This window comes from Fistularia commersonii, chromosome 28 (genome assembly GCF_037954325.1).
Source record: "Fistularia commersonii isolate RoL2024-O1a breed Wild chromosome 28, RoL_Fcom_v1.0, whole genome shotgun sequence".
NCBI lineage: Eukaryota > Metazoa > Chordata > Actinopteri > Syngnathiformes > Fistulariidae > Fistularia > Fistularia commersonii.
Window position 1 is genome coordinate 12,768,197 of NC_141311.1, and position 22,112 is coordinate 12,790,308.

The following is a 22,112-nucleotide window of genomic DNA, read 5'->3' on the forward strand; positions in this document are numbered from 1 at the left end:
AGATGTTTGTGTGAGTTTGTGGTTATATCTGAGGAAAAAGAGGGTGAATGTTTTGGGAAAAATGTGGTCTTGAAAGCTGTTCAGCCAGGAGGAAGAGAAAGCATACTGAAGTCTGAGATGTCACTGATATGCAATTTGAAGCCCAATCACAATTCAAAATGCATCTGTTTACTTGTTAACTAATGCTGCCTCAATTCTGGAGATGTGTCCTGATAGTCTTCAAACCTTAATTAAGTTGGCACCACAAGTAATCTTTATCCATAAAAGGTGGTAACCAAGGTCTTCTATTGAGTATAGAATTCACTTTAAGGCTCACCAATCTTGAGAAAAAGTGGCTGTGTTTCTCTTCTTGAATTGCAAATGCTGTCAAGTGCTGTCATTGAGGGCCATCGTCAACTGACTGCTGCACTTTCATGCCGTATTGGACCCGTACTGGCATGTCATTTGTCATGGGTTAACAGGCAGGGTAACTGGATGGCACCTACCTCCCCTGGGAGAGAGAACCAGCCACTGTGTCTCACGGAGAGACGGCATTGCAGCCCAAAACTGAACAAGGTCAAGAACTTAAGGTTCTTGTGCAACAAGTTGCCATGTTAGAATGGTAAATGAATTTTCAGGCAAGAACTAATAACAGACAGAATCTAATTTTCTTTATTAGCTTGGTTAAAAACTAAGGTAACAATTCCCATTTCAAATCTGTCCCTTGAAACATGTTGGAAAATAGTAATGGGTAGAGAACTTGAAGTAATAATGGTTAACGTCCTCCTGCACCATACAGATGGTCCTTTGTGATCAGCAATGACTAATGGCAATAGTTATACTTGCCTTACAAATATTGGCAGGCTTGCAATTATTCACGCAAAACACACAGGCCCAGGGAGTCTATCATTTAAAAAAGTTGAACAACAAAGCAATGTCCAAAAAATAGCTTCAGAATTATGGAATGTGGGACGTTGAAATCTCATTAATTTGATAATGATCTGATTTGATAATGAATGATTGTTTTTAAAATCTAGAAAGCTGCCTTTTTATTGACTTACTAATTGCTCTGTGCAACTATTTTCTTTGTAATTCGTTGTTTAAAAGCAGTGAAAGCCCGTCGGCCTCGCTGCGAAAATCTCAGTCAACAGGCGGCGCTATTTCTTAATTTCTGACTTCCGTAATAATAATCACAACTATGGCGAAAACATACGACTATTTGTTTAAATTACTCTTAATTGGAGACTCTGGGGTCGGAAAGACATGTCTCTTGTTCAGATTTTCAGAAGATGCCTTCAACTCAACATTCATCTCAACTATAGGTACGTTTTCAAAATTGTGAATTGTGTTCATTCTCATGGCACAAGTGCCGGCTACGCTAAATGTTATCTACTAGTTTGACTGTTTGTCCTCAACATCAAAAGAGCTCAGTTCAGTTCCATAGTGTTAAGAGTCACAAAATGAACTACCATGACATAAATAATATATAGAAGTTGGAGGTCGATTTGAAAATGGAGCTTAGTGTGAAGTTTCTGCCACACGTTGGCAGAAGCTAACATCCAGGCCCTGTTTACATCCTGGCAAGGAACCGTAATATTGCATGTACAACTGCTTAAAGGTTAAGAACTACATTGTATTGTTGTTCATTTCGTATTGGCGTGTTGTTTCTGTGGTGACACTGAGCTGAATCATTGTGATAATTAACCGAAGCTATTGTTGTGAGAGTCGCACAAGGCTAACAAGCTATTGTGATCGCCGCCGTTTGTTCTTCCTCATTAGGCATTGATTTCAAGATTAGAACAATAGAGCTTGATGGCAAGAAGATTAAATTACAGATATGGTAAGTGTATCATAATATCTACAGATATTTGACATTATATTTAATGTAGGACCAAACCTAATGACCAGCACTGATTGTGCTGAAGCATTCAGTAGATGCACGAACAAGGTAAACGCTACATATATACATAAAAAGGAAACTGATATATGATTGGGAATTAGATACACTAAGCCTCAAAATGAAAACAAAAGGAGTAATTGCCTTGGTTTATTTTCAGTCTCAATTCTACTTAATGACATTTATGGAGTGTGAGATTATATTGCGAATTTTTCATTAATCATTAATCCTTTTCTCAAAGACCGAAACACCACAAAAAATTGTAACAGAAGTGCTCCCATAGTCGATGTTTAATAGCCCTTCTTGCTACCGTTTCCCTACAATAATTTTCAGGTAATTTGTCGCTCGTTTCAGGTATTTTGGTAATGATTCATTTTCCGAAGTAAGTCTTTAACAGCCTCTTAGCAGAAATGTTTGCTCATATTTTGCTGTCTTTATTGAATATCACCTTTTTTGAATGTAATTTCTTGAAGGATTTCAAGTAGGTTCTTGCGAGTCCTTCAGACCCTTTTTTTTATTTTCTCTATCTATTTGAAGATTTAATCAAATTGATATGTGGATGAAATGGCAAATAGCACTATAGTAAAGAATTATTCAGTCCACAAGTGATCATCAAAAACAAGCAAACAACATATTTTTGTAATACACTAATGTGTCACACATTGAAAATATTTGATAAATCAATTCAGGATGTAGAATACCCCAGGTGGTAGGAATTGCTGTCCTAGAAATGAGAAGTATAGATTCCTGAGTTCCTCCTTGCCTGGCAAAGTGTGACTGAGCAAAACACTCCTTAGTGCTCCCCAGGTGATGGCTTAAAAGCAGACAATTTCTTGCAAGGGAACAAAACTTAACTATACATAAGAAACATATTGGTCAGCCCTCTCATTGACCTTTGAATAAACGTGGGTTAAGTTCTGGTTGCTGTGCATGAGTGGAAACCAAATTTTCTTACCTACTGTATCTTTCCTGTCCGGTTGTGAAGGTAGATTCCTTGGAACCTCCCTTAAATTCTGAATCAAGTGTTTATGGTTGTGTGTAATTGTATTTGATCTTGTTGATATTTAATCACTACTGAGGTGCTTTTTTTGGGGTGGGGGTGTTTTTCAGGGATACAGCTGGCCAGGAGCGCTTCCGTACAATCACAACAGCCTACTACAGAGGAGCAATGGTGATTGTGCTCAAACATGTTCACCTCACACCCATATCCCACCACACAATGTTTCTTGGCTCCATTATGCTCAAAATGTTCAATGCATTTTTTTTCTACAGGGTATCATGCTTGTCTATGACATCACTAATGAGAAGTCTTTTGATAATATCAAGAACTGGATAAGAAACATTGAAGAGGTAAACGTCTCCATACTTGACCTATCTCAATGGCACCAAAATGTATATTTATGCTTACACATCCTTATCGTTGATTCAGCATGCATCGTCTGATGTTGAGAAGATGGTTCTTGGCAATAAATGTGACATTAATGACAAGCGACAGGTGACGAAAGACCAAGGAGAAAAGGTAGAATGTCTTTTTGAGATGCTATTTTATGAATTACTCGTGAATCTACAGTAAAATGTATTCTCCTACATTTCTTTTAGCTTGCTTTAGAGTACGGAATCAAGTTTATGGAAACCAGTGCAAAGGCCAACATCAGTGTGGAAAATGTACGTGATTAATTTTCCTTACGATATAGCATGCTTACAAATGATTTGTAAAAAAAATTAACATATATATTTACTTTTGTTACAGGCATTTCTGACACTTGCTAGAGACATCAAATCAAAAATGGACACAAAATTGGTAAGTGTTACAAATATTATAATGTTATCAGAAAAATCTTAAATGTTTTTTTGCTCGTCTATGATCATTTGGTGTCACATTTTTATTTCCAGGAGGGTAACTTGCCAAGGGGAGGTAGTCATGGAGTCAAGATCTCTGAGCCTCAGAAAAAAAATAGCTTCTTCCACTGTAGCCTACTTTGAGGATTGAGGCCTGCGATGTCATGTTTTAGCTAGCTAGACATAAATGAAGTGCGGTTACGCACCACCTTCCCCTTTCCCTTTGTTCCTCATTCCCGGCCTGTCCTTCCAATCCACACAAATTGATATGTTACAATTAGAGGACTGTCCCTTCTCTCTTACCCGTCTGACGGCTTCCAGCAGTGCAGCTCTTCTGTTTAAAGGGGATCATTAATCATTACAGAAGAGCCTGTTTTACCTCGAGAGACACATCCAGGTGCTGTGGTCAAGTGTTCCATATCATTCAATATGAGTCACTCATACCTCTCATCTAACTTTGTTTATTCTCTTATCTTTTACATGGTCTGTTCAGTTACCGGGAAACATGAGTATGACTTTAGGACTGATGTGATGTATAGTGTTATTTTCTTATTATTTCTCTCCTCTCCTTTTTTAATCTGAAAGATGCAAACCAGAGACTGAAGATGCTCCAGTGAAACAGTTGCGTATTTCTTTTGTTTTACACTTAGTATACTGCAAACTGCAGACAGGATCAGACGACTTAGAAATGTATTTTTCCAATTGGTTCCTGCTCTTTTGATTGCATGCTTTTCTTGACAATCATTTGATGATTCGTCTTATGTATTAAAAGCTTCAAAGAAGAATTGTTAAATGCATAAACACAGAAAACTGACCATGCCATACCTCATCTTTGGATGTGTCTTCTAATTAGATGTCGAGAACCCTCCTATAATTGTCAAAGGTCAATCAAACCAGCCAAATTATATCTAAATATCAGAAAGCGGCAATCTTAAGAAGGTATTTCTTGAAAATGAATTTGTTGCTGCTTGGTAATAGACAATGATGTCTTTTAATTTGACCTGAAGGTTTCTAGCCAGCTGTGACTCTGGGGCCAAGTAACATCACTGGTGATTCGATCAGCTTCTGATTTGACTCTTGAGGTTTCGCACTGAAAGCCCTACCCTCTGCTGTCCATGTATCTCTCCTTGCACTTTATCAGTATTTAGTGTGTAGTCAGTGGCAAGTGATAGTTTTTCAGTACAACAGTACAACACCATTGTAGAATGTTAAAAATCTTGGTAGCATGAGGGGCATAATCTTGGATCTTTGGCACCTTACTATGAATGATATGAGCTACTTTACAATGTCACGACTAGTAAGCCACTGTTCTGATACGAGTTCATTAACATTACACCACACTTCTCCTTACATTTCCATACATATATATTTATGAGAAGGATACAAAAATTGCTCTTATTCTATGGTGCCAGAGTATATATTTTTCTGCTAATTTGACAAACATAAACAAGACATAGTTTTAAAGCCATCGTCTTAAGCTGTCTTGAATTCTGTGTTTTGTCTTTCCTTGTGTGGTCTTAAAGTTCAGTTTTTCTGTGCCATTTGAACAGTAGGTGTGATAAATGGCCGCACAAAGTCAAAACATAGCCTGTATTTTAAGGACAGGATTTGGAAACCAATCTTGATGTTTAAAAAAAAAAAAAAATTAAATAAAAAAATATATATCAAATTGCCTAAGCATCACACACAGCGAGATCCAACTAATGCAGACCAACTAATGCAAAATGTCTTCCCCTCAGGACGATAATAATATTCACTTTTTCTGAGTCTTTGACAGGGGTGCTTATTATTTTCATTGGTATATTTTAGGCTGAAATTTGCTGCGATGAATTGTGCTAGGTGTTTGCTCATTGACCATAGAATGGGTATTACACTGCCTTAGTTTTATCTAGGTGTACCTAAAAATTACCTGATGAGTGTAATGTTTCTGTATGCTTGTGTCAAAGAATGCTTTGAGACTTCCTGTTTTTTCAATGTTCCGGTTGTTTTAGTCAAAGATCAATCTCTTTTATGCACAACCTGTTAGCACCTTTAAAATCCAATCATTTGAGACATCTCGACTGCCATGACTATTAGTCCAGTCATTGTTGAGCTATGCATTGTGAATCTTGGACCCGTGCATATTTGTATTGATTTTCAGGCATATTTATAGATCTGTGCAGTTGAATGCATGGGATTGTTCTGTTTAATTCAATAAGCCAAATACAGGGGTCTGCTCTGTAGGGGTGACATTGAAACAACAGTGCAAGTAAATATAAATTACGTAAAAAGACAGATTGGAGAGTTTGAATTTGAAGAAACACTGTTGTATCATTTCAGTGATACTGTATTATTAACATAATCTTGAAGATAAAGGTTGTGGACTGTAGTGGGATCCAAGCTGTATTGTCTTCAGCTGAAGTGAGACACATCCTCTTTTTTTTATTTAAAGCTATAATTTTTGTAACACTGAAGTGCCCTTTTCAGCACTTAGAGGTAATTTACAACCATTTTATAGTTATAATGCACTTGAGTTTAGGAATTCATGTATTTTTAGTGTGAACATCTCTTGTAATAATACAGCAAGTAATTACATCAATTGTTTTTTTCTGCTGGAGACTACATTGCAGTGTGTAAGAAGGCATTTCTGAAATGTGTGTATCCTACTTGTAAATGCTAAACATTGGGGACTTGAAGGCAAGTGTTACATGTTACATTTGTTATCCTTTTCTTGGAGACTCCTATCACATGTTATATATGTACTTTATATTTTTACAACCACCATTTTCATCCCATCAGTTGTGAAGTACGCAGAAAATGATTAAATGGTTTTTGGATGAAAAATGGAAAAAAAAACAGTGAAAAGGCAATCTGCTTAAATTGTACTGTACTTTCTCAGCCCATAAAAGGCTGTATCAACAATTTGTAGGTATGTCTATGGGAGATTTAATAACATAAGGAAATAAAACTATTTAAAAAATGTTGTTAATGTGGCTGTCAGAGGACTCCATGTTTTTGCTCTCATGGCACCTGCACCCTAATCAACCTACTTATTATAACTATTGAGGGTTATGGCCAATGAGCCTTATTACAATGCTTTTAGGTCATTCTCTGCATTATAGCTAGTTTTTGCTGCTGTGTAAAAGGGTGTGTGTGTGTGTGTGTGTGTGTGTGTGTGTGTGTGTGTGTGTGTGTGTGTGTGTGTGTGTGTGTGTGTGTGTGTGTGTGTGTGTGTGTGTGTGTGTGTGTGTTCAAATATATTATTTGCTGGATATGAAATGTCAAAATGTGAAATGATAAAAGGATCTGGAAAAAAGGTTTTGTTTTTTGTTGAAGCTGTCAAAAAATACAGCTTTAAAAATGTTTCTATAAAATAAACCTGATATCTGTTAGTGCTAGTGTGAGGAGCTGTCAGATGTCCTCCTTTTTCCAGGCAATGTTCTGCATCATTAGTCCTTCCTTGGGTGAATAGCTGATGATGGCATGCACCATATTGCTTAATTTTCTTATATTCTTATGTGGAAGGTGCTGTGAACAGAAATCAGAGTAGTTAAAAAGGTGTTTCCCCCGAGCTAACAGGAAAAGTCACAAACATACTTTATGGGAAAGTGAAGTATATAACAATAGTTGATTTCTTACTATGATTACTTCATTATCCCTCTCTGCCTACCTGAGGAATTCTGGGGCTCTGACAATCATGTGCTGGAAGTCCTCCAGTGATAGACGCCCATCATTGTCGAGGTCAGCCTCATCCATCACCTTTTCACACACCATCCTCACCTCCTCCTCTGTCAGCTCATTACGTGTCAGTTTGTTCAACGTCTTCTCTAAATCAGACTTGCAGATGAAGTCATCATTGTTGAAGTCTTTCAAAAAAAGGAAAAAGAAAAATGAGGACTTACTGTATGTTGACAAGAGGGCACAGTCTTTAGTTAACTAAGAAAAAAATTGGTGTGTGGTGGAAGGACTGACCACTGCACCGCCACAGTGCTATTAACAGGGTGTACTAATACTGCTAAATCAATTTAAATAGGCATGCATGGAGTTTGAGAAATGTGAAATTAACAGTGAACAATCCAGAAGTCTATGAAACTAATACTTTGTCATTAACTATTAATTTATGGTAACAACACAGCACCCATCACACTCCAGGTACTCCCCAAGGGAGAGGAAGCCAATGGTATTTCACCAATGCCATGTTAATGAAGTCCTGTTGGACATCCAAAGCAAGTAGGTAACTAAGCCAGCTAGGGTCCCAGGTTATGCTTTAATGGCATGTGCACACCAGTATAACGGCATCTTCATTGACCTTATCAAATGGTCATAGTCCCCCTCCAGATGGCCACAACCATCATACTTGTCCCAAAGAGTTCAGCAGTCAGATGCCTGAATGATGATAGGCCTATTGAACTAACTGATAATCATGAATTGCTTTGAATTAGTGGTAATGAATTACATCAAGGCCTCCACCCCTGCTGACCTGGACTAGGACCAGTTTGCCTATAAGGTCAATATATGCACAGAGGACACCATCTCACTGCCCTCACACGCCTGGAGAACCCCAACAAACACCTATGTCAGAATACTGTTTGTTGACTTCAACTCTGACTTTAACACCATCAACCCAGGTAAATTGGTCAACTGGCCATAGTCACTGTAGTCACAATGTCACCTCTTTTTTGTATTAAGAATCTCAGCCCACAGCATATTAGAACCTATCTCCTCCTACACCAGCTTCAACATTAGCACCTCCCAAGGCAATGTTCTCAATCCACTTTTATACTAATTTTTCTGTCAAATCTGTACTCCCATTCATAAAGCTTACTGTAAATTCAACTTTGCAGATAATGCTACAGTGTTGGAGATGGAAAGAACAACAGTGAGGCAGCCTTCAGAGAGGAGGTCCAAGCTCTCACATTCAGGAAACACATGGACATAATATATACCAGTCTCATTCTCAAGAGAGAAGAGCTGGAACAAGTAAGGGTACCTTCGCAGTCATCTATCAGAGAGCCTGACATGGGGAGTGAACACAAAGGAACTGGCGAAGAAGGCCTTCTATTGGGCTCCAGACGAAACTCCTCACCAACCTCTACCAGTGCACCCCAGAAAGCGTTCAGAGCCATGGATGCACAGTATGATTCTCTAGCTGTGCATGCAGCAGATCACAAAGTGACAGTGCAACAGCTGATCTGTGCCCCTCTTTCAAACCCGGAACACATTCATTCTGCCTGGCTGTGACGATCTGGGCTGACTGCACACACTCTAAACAATGTCTGTTGGACACCGTCCCCCCAGCAGGCCCAGAAACATGAGGTCTGGAACACAAAGACTGAAAATCATTTTCTACAGAAATCCCCGTGAAAATTGCTGAATGGTTGAGCTGGACCTTTGTACTGCACTTTATCTCACTGCACCTAAAATTTCATTGACGTTTGCTTCCTTACAGTTATTTTCCCCCAGATGTCCTTTTTATTATTATTGTATTTGTCCATTCAATGTTTCTGCTCGATCACAATTTTCGTTGTTGTGAAAAGACATTTCATTGTAATGAGAATGTGATTTCAATAATAATTTCAATAAAGGTAAATGTAATGTAATCTAGCCTAATTGTCAACACATCATTACAGGCGTGAAAAGGAAAGGCTTCTTTTTCTTTCTTTTTTTTTTTTTTTTTTTTTTTTTTTTTTTTTTTTTTAAAAGAGCTGTGGAATGGAGAAATTAGCTCACAATACACCAATTTTCAGCATTTCAGAAAACAAGAGTCAATACAATCAACCTCCATAGTGTACACCAAACAAACCTCATTAGATATGCAGTTTTTAGGCCCTGTGCTGTTTTTTGCTCTTACAGTAAGTCACTCCTGTGCCTTACTGGCACCTCTGACCGTACTCATGAATGAAATATTCCTTTGACCCTAAACAAAGTGATGTGTCAGTAACCGCCTCATTTGTTATCATTTGTTAATTGGGACCTTATAGCTCAACACAAATTGAGCTCTCACAAGATCTTTGATTCCATAAAGGGCTACTTAATGTATTCCATCTGTCCTACTTAAGGGACCAATTACACCAATATTATCCAATATTTGATGTCTTAAATCCAAGATGAGGATGTTATTAAAATCATGGAAGGAATGTTTAATTACATTAACAAGAGACTGATTGATTTCAGTGTTAAAATTTGGGTTACATTTATCCATGTGTTCTTGTCTACAGTGCATATATGTGCATTCGAAAGAGAATAAAGTTTGGGTGACTGGTTGCTCAAGAACCATTTCTCTTCTAAAAAAATAAAAAGAGTACCATAAATCTTGAACGCATAGTAGGCCTTCAGGTCACGTGGAGCCATCTCACTTAGGACTGAAAACATGTCCAAGAAGTCGTCAAGTGTCATGTTTCCTTCACCATCCTCAGAAAAAACCTCAGCAATCCTTTGGCGGAATGGGTTGTCCTGGACAAGCAGAAACCGGTAAAGGTCTGACATGCGTTATCAATTCAGCTGGTCTTAAGGAGTCAGGTCATTTATTTTTTTTACTATCACAAGCCAGTATGATGTTTACAAGGATGTATTATGATTTTCTTTTTCTCCCCTTTTCCCGCTCTTTTTCTAGTGTTTTCATTTGAATAGACTGCAAGCAGGAAACTTCTTCTCCTTTCGGCTTTTCCTTTCGGGGTTAACCACAGCAAATCAACCTTCTCCATCTAACTTTATTCTCTGCATCCTCCTCTCTCACACCAAGTACCATCATATCCTCTCACTACGTCCATAAATCTTCTTGTCGGTCTTCCTCAAGACCTCTTGCCTGGCAGCTCCAATTCCAGCATCTGTCTACCAGTATATTCACTATCCCTCCTCTGTTCATGACTGAATCATCTCAGTCTGGCCTTTCTGACCTTTTCTCAAAAACATCTAACATGCGCTGTTGCTCTGATAGACTCATTCCTGATCCTATCCATCCTGATCACTATCAAAGAGAACCTTAGCATCTTCATCTCTAGCTCTGCCGCCTGTCTCTTTGTCATCGTTAGTGGTTCTAGGCCATACAACCTCGCTGATCTCACCACTGTCTTGTACACCTTTCCTTTCATTCTACCACATAATATAGTCTTCTATCACATAGTATCCCTGACACTTTTCTCCACCCATTCCAGCCTGCTTGAACCTGTCTCTTCACCTCTTTTCCGCACTCTCCGTTGCTCTGGACTGTTGACCCCAAGAACCTGAAATCCTCCAACTTCTTGATCTTCATTCCCTGTAGCCTCACTGTTCAACCCAGTCTCCTGTTATTCACTCACATATACTCTGTCTTGCTGCAACTATTCTTCATTCCTTTCCTTTCCAAAGCATACCTCCACCTCTCTAGATTTTCCTCAACCTGTTCTCTGCTCTCATTACAGATCACAATGCCATCTGCAAACATCATGGTCCATGGTCATACAATACCAGAGTTCCTCTTGGCACTCTGTCATATGCTTTTTCTAGGTCTACAAAAACACAATGCAGCTCCCTCTGGTCTCCTCTGTACTTCTCTATTAGCATTCTAGAATGTAAGCAGAAATAAAAAATTATAATGAGCTCTGTGTCACTTGACTCATAGTGGCTGAGAAAGTAAAATCTTGATAGTCTCAAGGTGTGTCAATTGTCAATGTGTTAACTGTGCTGTTTATCTTGCTGTCATTGTGGTAAAAGGCATAAAATTGACTTATTTCAAGCAACTATGCCCTGAGCTACACAACAGCAATCGTCAAGTTTAAAGGAGTCAGGTAACATGTAACCTTTCAAAGAATTCTGTCTATTAGTTGGTCATTAATTATGAATGGGAATGCAGGGAGAGCGGCTCTGCATGGTGTGTGGACCAATCAGTCTACCTTCAGCTCTGGCATACTGCCTATCAGCTCATATGGTAACTTCACATCTGGGTGGTTGGTGTAGTCAAGGGGAACGAGCTGCGGTGCCAAATCCCGATAACGGTGGAAGAGTCTACACAAGGGAAAAGTTTAAAAATTTACTTTTGAGATTGAATGACTTCTGCTTTATCACACAACATTGTTTAAATGAGGAGCCATCGATATCAAAGGAGCTGAAAGAGAATGCTGTGCAGCTTTGATGTCCATGGAGTTTCATTCACAAAGTTGTGCTCTTTTCAGACCAGAAACAAACAAAGGTTTCTCACCTCAGAATTTCTTTTCTGGTAAAGTATGTACAGTCCTGGAAACAGAATGAGGTGATTTCTACTATCTGTTGTGTAAGGTTAGACAGGGACACATTCTAATCATTTTCTGTATACATCATTACACTACCACACATAACAAATATATACCTTAGCATACTGACAATGACATTATAATACATGTTAAATATCATTGCAATTTTGTCTGAAATCCCTGGCACTGACTTTGTACCAATGGTGAAGATGGTGATTCCCCACATTTACTAGTAAATAGTACTTTTTGTCCTACAGATTCGATAGTTCAAGAATGGTAGAGCTACTTTGAGAGTAAAAGGTTTTTTTTTGTAAACAGCATTTCAAAATTAAAAACTGTATCACTTCCTTAAAAAAAAAATCATTGTGTTAAAATATCAAAATTTGAAATTACTTTGTGATTTTAAGAGTAAAAACTTCTGTTGAAAAAAATTGCTGCTATTATTATTGTAAAAGGTTACCACACTACAGTGGGATGCATGAACCTTGGTCTTCTTTTAGTAAAAAAAAAAAAAAAAGAGGAGCCACATGACAATTTACTTACATTCCTTTCATAAGAATTGCTTTGAGAGAGCAAATTCAGTGAGAAAAATGTTTTCCATCCGTATGAAGCAGGAATGACACCAACCTGATAGGCATCTAGCTGCTGTGCTGTAAAGATGGTCTGTTTATTTCCCATTTCTGAGCACACAAACGCCAAGCCTCAGTCCATTATTGCTCCAACATCATATGCTTTTTGGGGTACCTAGACATTTCAGATATGAAAAACAGGGACAAAAGGAAGCCGGAGCCAGAGAGATCAGGTGTCGGGCTGCCACAGGGGCCTTTAGTCCCATTATAATGGCAGCATTTCATCATTTTCTCCATAGTGAATAGCAGGTCCTTGGACAATGAGCACGGGCTGTCATCCAGCGCGATGCCAAATGCTATCAACCCCCCTTAGTGCCAAACCAGGGCCAACGCCTCTGCCACTCCTCAGGTTACACACTTCAGAGACAGACAGTTATTGTGAGGAAGTGCAGCTTTTGATGTAGCACCACTTCAGGCAGAGTAGGGCAATTAATTTGATTTTACATTTATTCAATCGACTTAAGCAAAAGTCAATTTCACATTCAAAATGAAATCCGTTTTCAAATAAATGAAAGAACATCCAATTTGTAATGATTTTCATATTCTTGCAGCTTCCATATTTGTGCTTCATATTTTGGCAACATAAATCCGATGTTAAACCTGTGAACATGTATGTCCATTTGAGGATTTATTTAGTATACATAAATAAATAATATTGTTCTTCTTATTGTGATCACATGACAGACGGGTTCAGTTCACAGGTTCGATTGAACCTGAACTCCACCTGAAAAACATGGAGCACTTTCTTTTTCTGAAAAAGCAGCTTATTGGTGCTACAGACGTTGGCAGTTTCTCTCATTAGTAAGACTTAAGACAAGATAATCTTTTACTCCACAGGGCTTGTTGCAGTTTTATGAAAGCTGGACTTGATTTTTTTCACTGATGACTTTCCACCTCTCATCTGAGAGGCTTCTTCAGTTCTGAACTGTTGCCACGACAAGACAAGACAAGATTGAAAACAGTTAGTTCACTTTATCAAAATGTTGTGCCTATCCCATTTGAGGAGGGAACTTCTGGAAAAAGAGGCAGCATAAGAACACAATACAACACCACCACCTCTACACAGAACTACTGGAAACGCAGTGCCATCCGGTGAAAGAAAAGAGAACGACTAAATGGAGTTGGCTCACTCTTCCATGCATCACTGTACACCAAGGGGAAATGCCATTTGCAAGAAGTACAGTAAGACTACTAATATAGTCTACATTGTGATCTTTCTTTAGAACATTTATTTCAATTAGAATCATTAACAACATGAACAATAAAATATACAAATGAACACCTCTCGCAAGATATCACTTTTATCACTGTCATATATTATAATTTATGCTTATTTACATATATTACATTTCTTCATGGGACTCAGCACTTGCTTGAAATCAGACTGAGTTGCCAACTCCTTACACTCCTGAGGCATATCCAGGTCAGGACCTTCACAGACTTAACACCTTCCTTCATTGTATCAGAGCTGTCATGGGCAGCTGGCTGACTTGTGTAGCTGACACTGATTTATATTCACAGTTAGATCATAGCAGCCTGAGAGCAATGACTATTAGAGAGCTATCAGTGGCAGCCACAGCTTCCAGCCACCATGTCATTGTACTGTTTCAGCACTACATTCTCATCATCATCAAAGTAGAGCAAGTTGATGGAGAAGAGCTTGTCCGGCACACAGCATGGCATCTCTATGCCTCTGATCAGCTTCAGAGCGTTAATGATGGACTGAACGGTGGCATGGTTGGTTGCCCTCATGTTCTGGCCCAGGGGAAAGGGACAGGAGCCTTTGCAGTGAAAAGCATTGTAGCCCCGGGGTGACACGATCCATCCCGACCAGCCAATTTCCTCAAAGTCGACATAGAGAGGCAAACGCTGGCAAGGCATATTCGTTCCCTCCTCCTCGCTGGTGCCCAGGGAGCGGATGCTTCGGGATGACTGACCTATCACAGGGGTCTGGAGTAAACTTGACGTTGCTGCAGTATCATTTGGATCTGTTGGTCAAAGTTTTTTTTTAGAAACACAGCATTCTATGTGTTAATTAAGGAGAGGTTAAAAGATAACCAAATGTATTAAACATTTTTAGCAGGTTTTATTTTATTCATTTTTTTATTCAACAGTAAAACGATTAATAATTTCGTTTTCTAAACAATGAATATTGACAATCGGACTCCCCTTCACATATGTACCAAATGTAATAACTAACATTTATATTCAAAATATGGTCCCTATCAAAAACTGCATTATGATGATATATTAGTCAGAGAATATGTCAAAAGTGTATAGTCGTAGTAAAGGGGTGTTACTATTATACCCTTGGACATTACTTTATCGATCAGAGGACAAGATTATTCAAGTCTCACCAATAATCATCGAGCCTCACCTGTGTTCTCAAGCACTGATGAGCGGCGGCCATCATCAGTAAAGAGGACCATTATGGGTTGTTTACTCTGGTGGTGGTTGCGCCCGGATGCAAAGCGAATCAGTCTCAGATCCATCTGGCCTCCTCCCAGTGTCCGAACCACAACATGAAGTCCCAAGTTATTGCCCTCGTCCATCATCCAAGAGCGCACCTTCACAAACACATTACTCTATTAAAATACTGCACTCCAGAAACAGTCGTCACACTGAAACTGCAATATAAAATGGAGTTAGATCTTTCTATACTTACAGCCTGGGTAATGGTAAACACCTCCCAACCAGTGGAGTGGACTGGGATAAGTCGAGAAGACAGCAACTTTCTGTCTTGTGAGTTGTTGGTTCTGGTGGTGTCAAGCAGCTGATAGACACTAACCTGAATATAACGTGAAATGTAACCAGTATTTGGAAATGGACATTTAATGGACATTTCATTTTTTTTCATTCAGTATATATACACACCTGGCAGAAATGATACCTGTTGAACGTCAGTGTAGCCTGAGGCCGCAGCTTGAAAAGATGGAGCTCTGCTGTTAGAATTTTCTCAGTTCTTGCAACAGTGGACAAATTGAACCTGAACTCCACCTGTTCACTAAGCACTGAAACGGGATTAAAACAAAAAACAACAAAAAAAAACAATGAATATCCCAGAAGCAACGTCACACGTATGACTGCGCACACATTTCTGTCATAAACACCTGAATCCGGTCTTACATTTATCAAAGAAACTGCGGACGGTATTCCCTTCCAGCAGATTTGGATCCTTCGTGACACCGTCCACGTCAGCAACCGTGTTGTACAGATCGAGCATGTACTGAGGTGGCTGCTTGTGTTTGTGGACCGCGGGAGGGTCGTCCATCCCAAACACCTCCAAAAGCCTCTTTATAGCAGCTGAGCGAACTTCTCCCAATTCCCTGCGGCCGTTGAAATGACTCTCCAAATAGTTAGGCGACGGCCTCGCAGCGGTCGCGCACACCAAGGTGGCCAGGCTGATCACGAACATCAACATCTTCCACGCAGTTCTCAGATGGCCCTCAGTCACGCAGTCAAACCGGCAATGAGGAGTTTAAGTGAATGCGGAGACGAGAAAGCTCGACGTTTTATATCGTATACCGCCGTTCCCTCTTCATTGCCCCAATCTCTTAGCAAACAGCAGTAAAAATGCTATTTGGTCGCAAATGTAAATCACCAATCAGTGAATGTAAAGGGAGACTAATGGTGGTGTTAACAAGGTGTGAACCCGATTGTAGATTTTATTCAAGCCTATTGTCTTCACGTCTGGAAATTAAGGTTCAGAGCAACTAAATTCAACCCAATATTTAGCGACGAGTGTGTGTGGTATGTACACACACACGCACATTCGAAGAGTTATAAAGTAAAACTGTGGCATGAATAAATTGAAATAATCTCACCAGGAAGCGTATTCTTCTTGGGCGGTTAACTGTGCTTTAATTGAATCCATTAATTTGAAAGAATGGCCACAGTGTCCGAGGTGGTAACCCATTACTTTGATAAAGCCAAGGGTGTTACAGATCGCACGTCTTAAGATTTGAATAACTGCTTATCCGGAAGGATAATCATCAAATATGAAGTTTTTTATTTCATGACGAAGATGTCCCAAACTTCGATCTGACCAACAGGTGACAATATCGTTATTTTAAGTAACTTGGACGAACATCAGAATTTTCTCCGTAAACAAATTATAACGGGAATACTATTTAGATCACCCACAGTTTTACCACTGTAACAGGAGAACCGTATATTTTCAAATCGACTCTTGTGTTTCTCGTTGTTGTTGTTTTTTTTTTTTTGATCATTTGTTGTTTTATATATTTTTTTGAAATATGATTACTATGTTGTTTGATCTTTAAGCATAATTACGTAGAATTGAAAAAAAAAATACATTGGGGGGCTTAAACGATACTTCCTCGGCAGACAGCATATCCGAGATCAAAGTTTTTTTTTTCTTTTCTTTTTCCTATATGGTTGAGGGTAACACCTTGGAAACAAGCCATAAAGTGTTTTTGTCTTTAGATGGCGCAAAAAACGGACAGTTTTCTAACAGGCAGACGCTGTTTCACACCCTGATTTCAAAAGACGGATCTTGCAAGTGTTTTCACAAAGGGAACATTTGACGTCCCATGTTTTCTTTTCCAGTGTTTCATCTGAGCTCTTTTACTTTGGCACGAATAAGTATCTTCGAATTCTATCTTCAAAGTGTCTTCAGTGCTGTAAACAAGTAAACGTTAGCTTATTTCAACACTAGTTTTATTGTAGTAGTAGTAGTGGGAGTAACAGTAGTAGTAGTTGTAGTAGTAGTAGCGGCAGAAGCAGCAGCAGTAGTGGTGGCGATTGTTTTTTGAATGACTTTTCCTCTGTGACTGTTCTTCTCAAATTATAATTGTATTCAATTTATTTACAAAATTGGCATTTTACATATATTACATATAATACAATACTACTTTAATGATGGTGAATATCTAAAAAAAAACTAATTTCTTGGAAGCTCTTCAGTTAATCCTCAGTGGTGATTTACAGTAGGGGGCGTCGGGCTCAGGGTTTGCAAAAGCAGGAAGTGATGGAGAGGACAGTGCGGATCTTCCCATGCTGGTTCAGGAAGCTGTGGCTCTCATGTCCTTGAGGAATGCAGGAGTTGGATTGTTTATCAGCCCACAAATGACACATTTCTGGATGAGATGGGCTCCTGAGACAGAGAAGCAAATTGCCATTAGTTACTCTGTCCTAAATTCAGACAATTACTGGCCGAAATTTGTAATAAGCCATTACTGAAACATTATTTGGCATGTCAACTTCAACTGTGAAACCATATGTTCCACATATTGCTTTTGTAGTGAATGAAGGGATGTAATTTATTTTGGGCCAGCATGTAATGTGCTGTACACACAGATGTCAAAAGATAAAGTTGTCGGCAACTTTGTTCATCATGATCACACAAGAGTCTCTATCTATCTATCTATCTATCTGTCTGTCTGTCTGTCTGTCTGTCTGTCTGTCTGTCTGTCTGTCTGTCTAATGTAATGAAATGTTATCATCCTCCATCACATAGTAAAATGGACTCCTCATTATTGTGAGATATATCACACAAAAAACTAATTAATTAAAATCCAAGTGAATTTTCTTCTATTTGAATTCTCCGACTGCAGCCAGAATCTGTCAATCAAGTAATACAATGAACAAACCATGGGATGTGTTAGAAAATGTATAATTTATATTGGTGTTGAAAACACGAGAAACATCAAAGAACTCAGAGAGGGCATTTGGTATGTGAGAATTAACAAAAAAAGGCCAAAATGTAGTGTGAAGACGGTGTTAGAGTTCACAGGGAATTGTTAGGAGAGGATGTTGCTGAGGTGTGTGGGTGTGCTTGCACGCCTGCATACATGTGCCTGTCTGTTGCTGTCGCAGCTGTGTTAATACATACCTCAGTAGGCATCGGTTTCCTGTAGAGCAGCCTCCCAAACATCTGCCCACATCTACTTCCTGTGGAAAATTAGGAACAGAGAAAGAGAGCAATCAGCTCACTGCTGGTCACAAATATTGACTCAATGGATTGACGCGTTGGGTGGGTCGCAACTGTTATCAGCCATGCTAACTGCTGAATTCAACACCTGTAGGGGCCATTTGTGTCTTCACTTTTCTCTGACCACTGCTGTTAAGGCTAAGAAAACAGTATCTAAACAATTGCTTAAAGATCTCCCAAAAAAACATTTTATTACTTAATGGCTTTTTTAAATACAGAACTGAGGAGTTTCTGAATTATTTCTAGCAAGTGTGAGTTTTACCATGTTGTTGTACCAACAAAACAATTTGATCAATGGCTGGCTCATGGAATCAATTTCTATCATTTGACTAAACATCCTGAGGGGATGTGTAGTGCAATGGATTAGCATGATTAAGTGCTGTCTTCCACACACATATCTGATGAATAATGCTCCTTCATTACTGTCTGGCACCTAGGCAGACATACATTTCCTCTTATCTTAATAACAGAAGTAAGTGTGAAGCCAGAATTACAATTAAACCACCACAGTAAGGGAAACACCGTTTAAAAGTTGAATTATGAAGCTGAATTGAGGAAATTTTACAGGAATGATGGGTTAGTTTTTTAGCATTATTAAAGGTAATATTCTTACTTTAAGTCTCTCCTCTTTGACTCCATCTGCATGGTGGACTATTTCAAAGTAATATTCCACATACGGCATCCGGTAGCAGCTCTCCTTAAATTCACAGGCTGCTACAGTCTGGACCACATCCACCTTGTTTGGGGTCACCACCAAGGCTGAGTCAAACTTAGTTGGGACACAGGAGAATCCCTCTGTGAAGAATAATTCATAAACCAGAAGATATATCACAGCATATACGAGCACTCTGAATGTCCCAACAAGCAAGGTTCAAAAGTTTGCAATTACCCATCCCATTTTTCTTTTTTTCCAAAGCCGTTTTAACAATTTTGATACGTTTAGTGGTTTGTTCAGTTAAGTTTCAAACCCACAAAAAATGAAACGATATATATTTCTTAAATTCTCTGATAATTTTTTACTAAATAAATGTACTTATTGAAATTTGAATTATAAAAACAGTTAACAGTTCACTGCATGGGCATAAATGTAATAAATCCCAAACTAATGTGAATTAACAAGGCAATTGTGAGAAAACGTGAAATAAAAAAAATCACAATTTTTTTTCTAGCAGTTTTCATGACTAATGAAACGAAACTGAAACCAGAAAATGCAGTTAAAAAAGAAGAAAGTGAAATATTTAGCGACGAGTGTGTGTGGTATACACACACACACACACACACACACACACACACACACACACACACACACACACACACACACACACCTTGAGAGCCCAAGGCGCGGGAGCAGCCCCCCACGTCGATGACCGTTTCATATGGCGTCTCGGAGTAATACGTTCTCAGTGCGGGAACTCGGACGCACTGGCTCAGTGCGATCTCACAGTGGCACTCCTCGATGACCTCCACTTCCCGCGGTCCCTCCATCAGCAGCACCCGGTCCATGCGCACCCCGGTCGGCTCACATGCGTGGTTAATCCCGCAGGACGGGATCGGGCTCAGCGGCTCCGAACTCTCCGGAGCGTCAGATCCACGCACCCGCAGCTTTTGTAAGAGCGCAGATACCGTTTTGGAACAGCACGTCAGAAGTAACGTTCATGTAATGTGTAAATCTTCAGAGCATTTATGGTTCCGCTTTTCTGTGCATAGTTTTTTCAGCAAATGTGCATTTAATGGTAGTATTTCATTAGAACTCCGCTTGTTTATGCCGCCTTACTGCCCACATCAATCCCAAGGTTATAGCGCGTCCCTGTGATGATGAGAAGAACTGCATCAGGCCCTTCACCTACTTTTTTGTTTCGGAGAAATTCCAGCATTGAGGTGTGTTGTAAGTATTCATGCTGTCTCGCTTCAAGGGATGTTCGAGGCGACCCCCCGCAGCGCGACCTACACATCCCCACATCCAAACTGACAGGAGTCCCAGAGATGTCTGTTGAAGGAGTAGAAAGTAGAAATGTCTGATGGAGTCAACTTTGGTGACATTTCTAAAGAAAATACAATTGCTATAGTGCTGTCCTGAGTCAGTGTGATTCTTTTACCTTGACCAATGTACACAAAGTGGCTCTGTCTTTTGCAGCATACCCTTTGTGTATACAGGTTTCTGTGATTTATGTATTTGCTCAAAACCTCCATCACTAAAAGAAAAAAACAACACAAACATTCAACCGTGTCTTGTAATTGTTTTCATATCAAACAACCGTAAGTATTTAAGAAAGGTAAAAATATCACTCCCCATAAAAAGTTCAAATATGTCATCAAACTATTCTGTTTTTAAACATGTTAAAAACACCATTACGAACTGAGTTTCAGGTTATGACTAATTAAAAAAAATGAGCCATTTTTGTCTAGAAATAATATCAGGAGCAATGTTTTATACATTACATAATGTAATTTGCATAAGTAGCCTGCCTGTTCAACAGCACTGTGAAAGCAATTGATAAATACATAAATAAGTAAATCAATAGAAGCTGGCTCACAGGAGGACAAGTAATATTGTTTGGACTCCTGAGGCTTATAAGACTCCCTGGTCCTTCATGATTTTAATTTAGTTAGATGAAGCCAGCGGATTAATGTGAATGAAATATATGCTTTCCAGCAGCAAAGCAGAACACAGTAAGCACTACTTACAGGTCATGTGGAGGGTGCACAGGAGGAGAAGGAACAGTCGCGGTACATCCATGGCTTTTGCCTGAATCTGATCCTCTGCTGCCAGATCCTGAGTGTCCCACTGCTCTCTGATGTCTCTTTATACAGGATCAAGCTTCTTCTCGCAATGTTACCCCAAGACAAGGTTTCAAAGTAGCATAGAGTCAAAAAAAGCGAGGGGTAATCAAATTTCCATGCTGAATAGTTTGTGGAATGGTGTTCCTTCTAGCCTGGGCCACTTCAAAGGGAACCTTCAGAGCAAAGTATTCACTTTTCACCTCTTCTATGTTTCTGCTGTAAGAGGACCTAGTGGCTCAAGTGTGTTGACTTGGCCCTAATGAAGTGCTTAAGTAGCCTTGAGCCATTGAGGCTGCACTTATTCAAAGGCATTAATCATCTTTTATCTCAGTGGAAGGTATTTAGCACCTCAAACCTAAAACAAAACCTGGCCTAAACACATAAACAGTGTCAGTGTGGGGGGCCTGAGCCATACATAAAGAAAACTTCAGCACCTTTGTGTTTATTCAACATGACACCAAATGGCCAGACCCTGGCAAAACAGGCCATCAACTCCCAGGGTCTTTTACCACACGAGAGGAAGAATCACAGTTAAGTATAAAATGCTGCTGAAGGTTCCGTATTTTTAATTCAAATCACAAAAGCTGGTGTAAAATGCATATTGTGTGCATTTATTAATCTTTTTATTATACTGTGTTTTTAGAATGACATTGTTTTATATGAGCCTCATACTTTGCAACTTCAAACATATGTTGATGTGAGTCTCTCATTTCCACTGGGATCAATGGATCATCGTTTTGATAATCATCAATACTCAGACACCTTGATTAAGGTGTTCCCCCTTTGGTTTTAGGTGTTGACTCTTCTCATTAAGTGCAACAAAATCACATTGTAATTCTGTTAAAATA

The 22,112-nt window shown here is 39.1% G+C and overlaps 4 protein-coding genes across 4 annotated transcripts; 1 reads left to right on the plus strand and 3 right to left on the minus strand.

The window, feature by feature from the left end:
- The first annotated feature begins 1,163 nt into the window (after window positions 1–1,163).
- Window positions 1,164–9,294, plus strand: LOC147217662 (ras-related protein Rab-8A-like). Its single transcript, XM_086175400.1, has 8 exons — window positions 1,164–1,301; window positions 1,759–1,819; window positions 2,987–3,047; window positions 3,149–3,226; window positions 3,306–3,395; window positions 3,476–3,541; window positions 3,627–3,677; window positions 3,770–9,294. Exons 1-8 carry the CDS (start codon window positions 1,178–1,180, stop codon window positions 3,857–3,859), a joined length of 621 nt encoding a protein of 206 aa, XP_086031526.1. The 5' UTR covers window positions 1,164–1,177; the 3' UTR covers window positions 3,860–9,294.
- cib3 (calcium and integrin binding family member 3) lies at window positions 7,201–12,579 on the minus strand. Its single transcript, XM_086175401.1, has 6 exons — window positions 12,529–12,579; window positions 11,871–11,905; window positions 11,566–11,677; window positions 10,000–10,147; window positions 7,365–7,560; window positions 7,201–7,222 (listed from the first exon to the last, which is right to left on the minus strand). The coding sequence occupies exons 1-6, from the start codon at window positions 12,577–12,579 to the stop codon at window positions 7,201–7,203; spliced, it is 564 nt and encodes a 187-aa protein (XP_086031527.1).
- Window positions 12,580–14,093: 1,514 nt separating this feature from the next.
- Window positions 14,094–15,951, minus strand: admp (anti-dorsalizing morphogenic protein). Its single transcript, XM_086176229.1, has 5 exons — window positions 15,657–15,951; window positions 15,405–15,541; window positions 15,196–15,318; window positions 14,908–15,097; window positions 14,094–14,518 (listed from the first exon to the last, which is right to left on the minus strand). Exons 1-5 carry the CDS (start codon window positions 15,949–15,951, stop codon window positions 14,094–14,096), a joined length of 1,170 nt encoding a protein of 389 aa, XP_086032355.1.
- A 1,282-nt stretch (window positions 15,952–17,233) lies between these two features.
- On the minus strand, window positions 17,234–21,220 carry pnhd (pinhead). The gene is made up of 7 exons (XM_086176230.1): window positions 21,169–21,220; window positions 20,580–20,675; window positions 20,331–20,470; window positions 19,809–20,085; window positions 19,097–19,278; window positions 18,385–18,443; window positions 17,234–17,646 (listed from the first exon to the last, which is right to left on the minus strand). The coding sequence occupies exons 1-7, from the start codon at window positions 21,218–21,220 to the stop codon at window positions 17,496–17,498; spliced, it is 957 nt and encodes a 318-aa protein (XP_086032356.1). The 3' UTR covers window positions 17,234–17,495.
- Window positions 21,221–22,112: the final 892 nt, after the last annotated feature.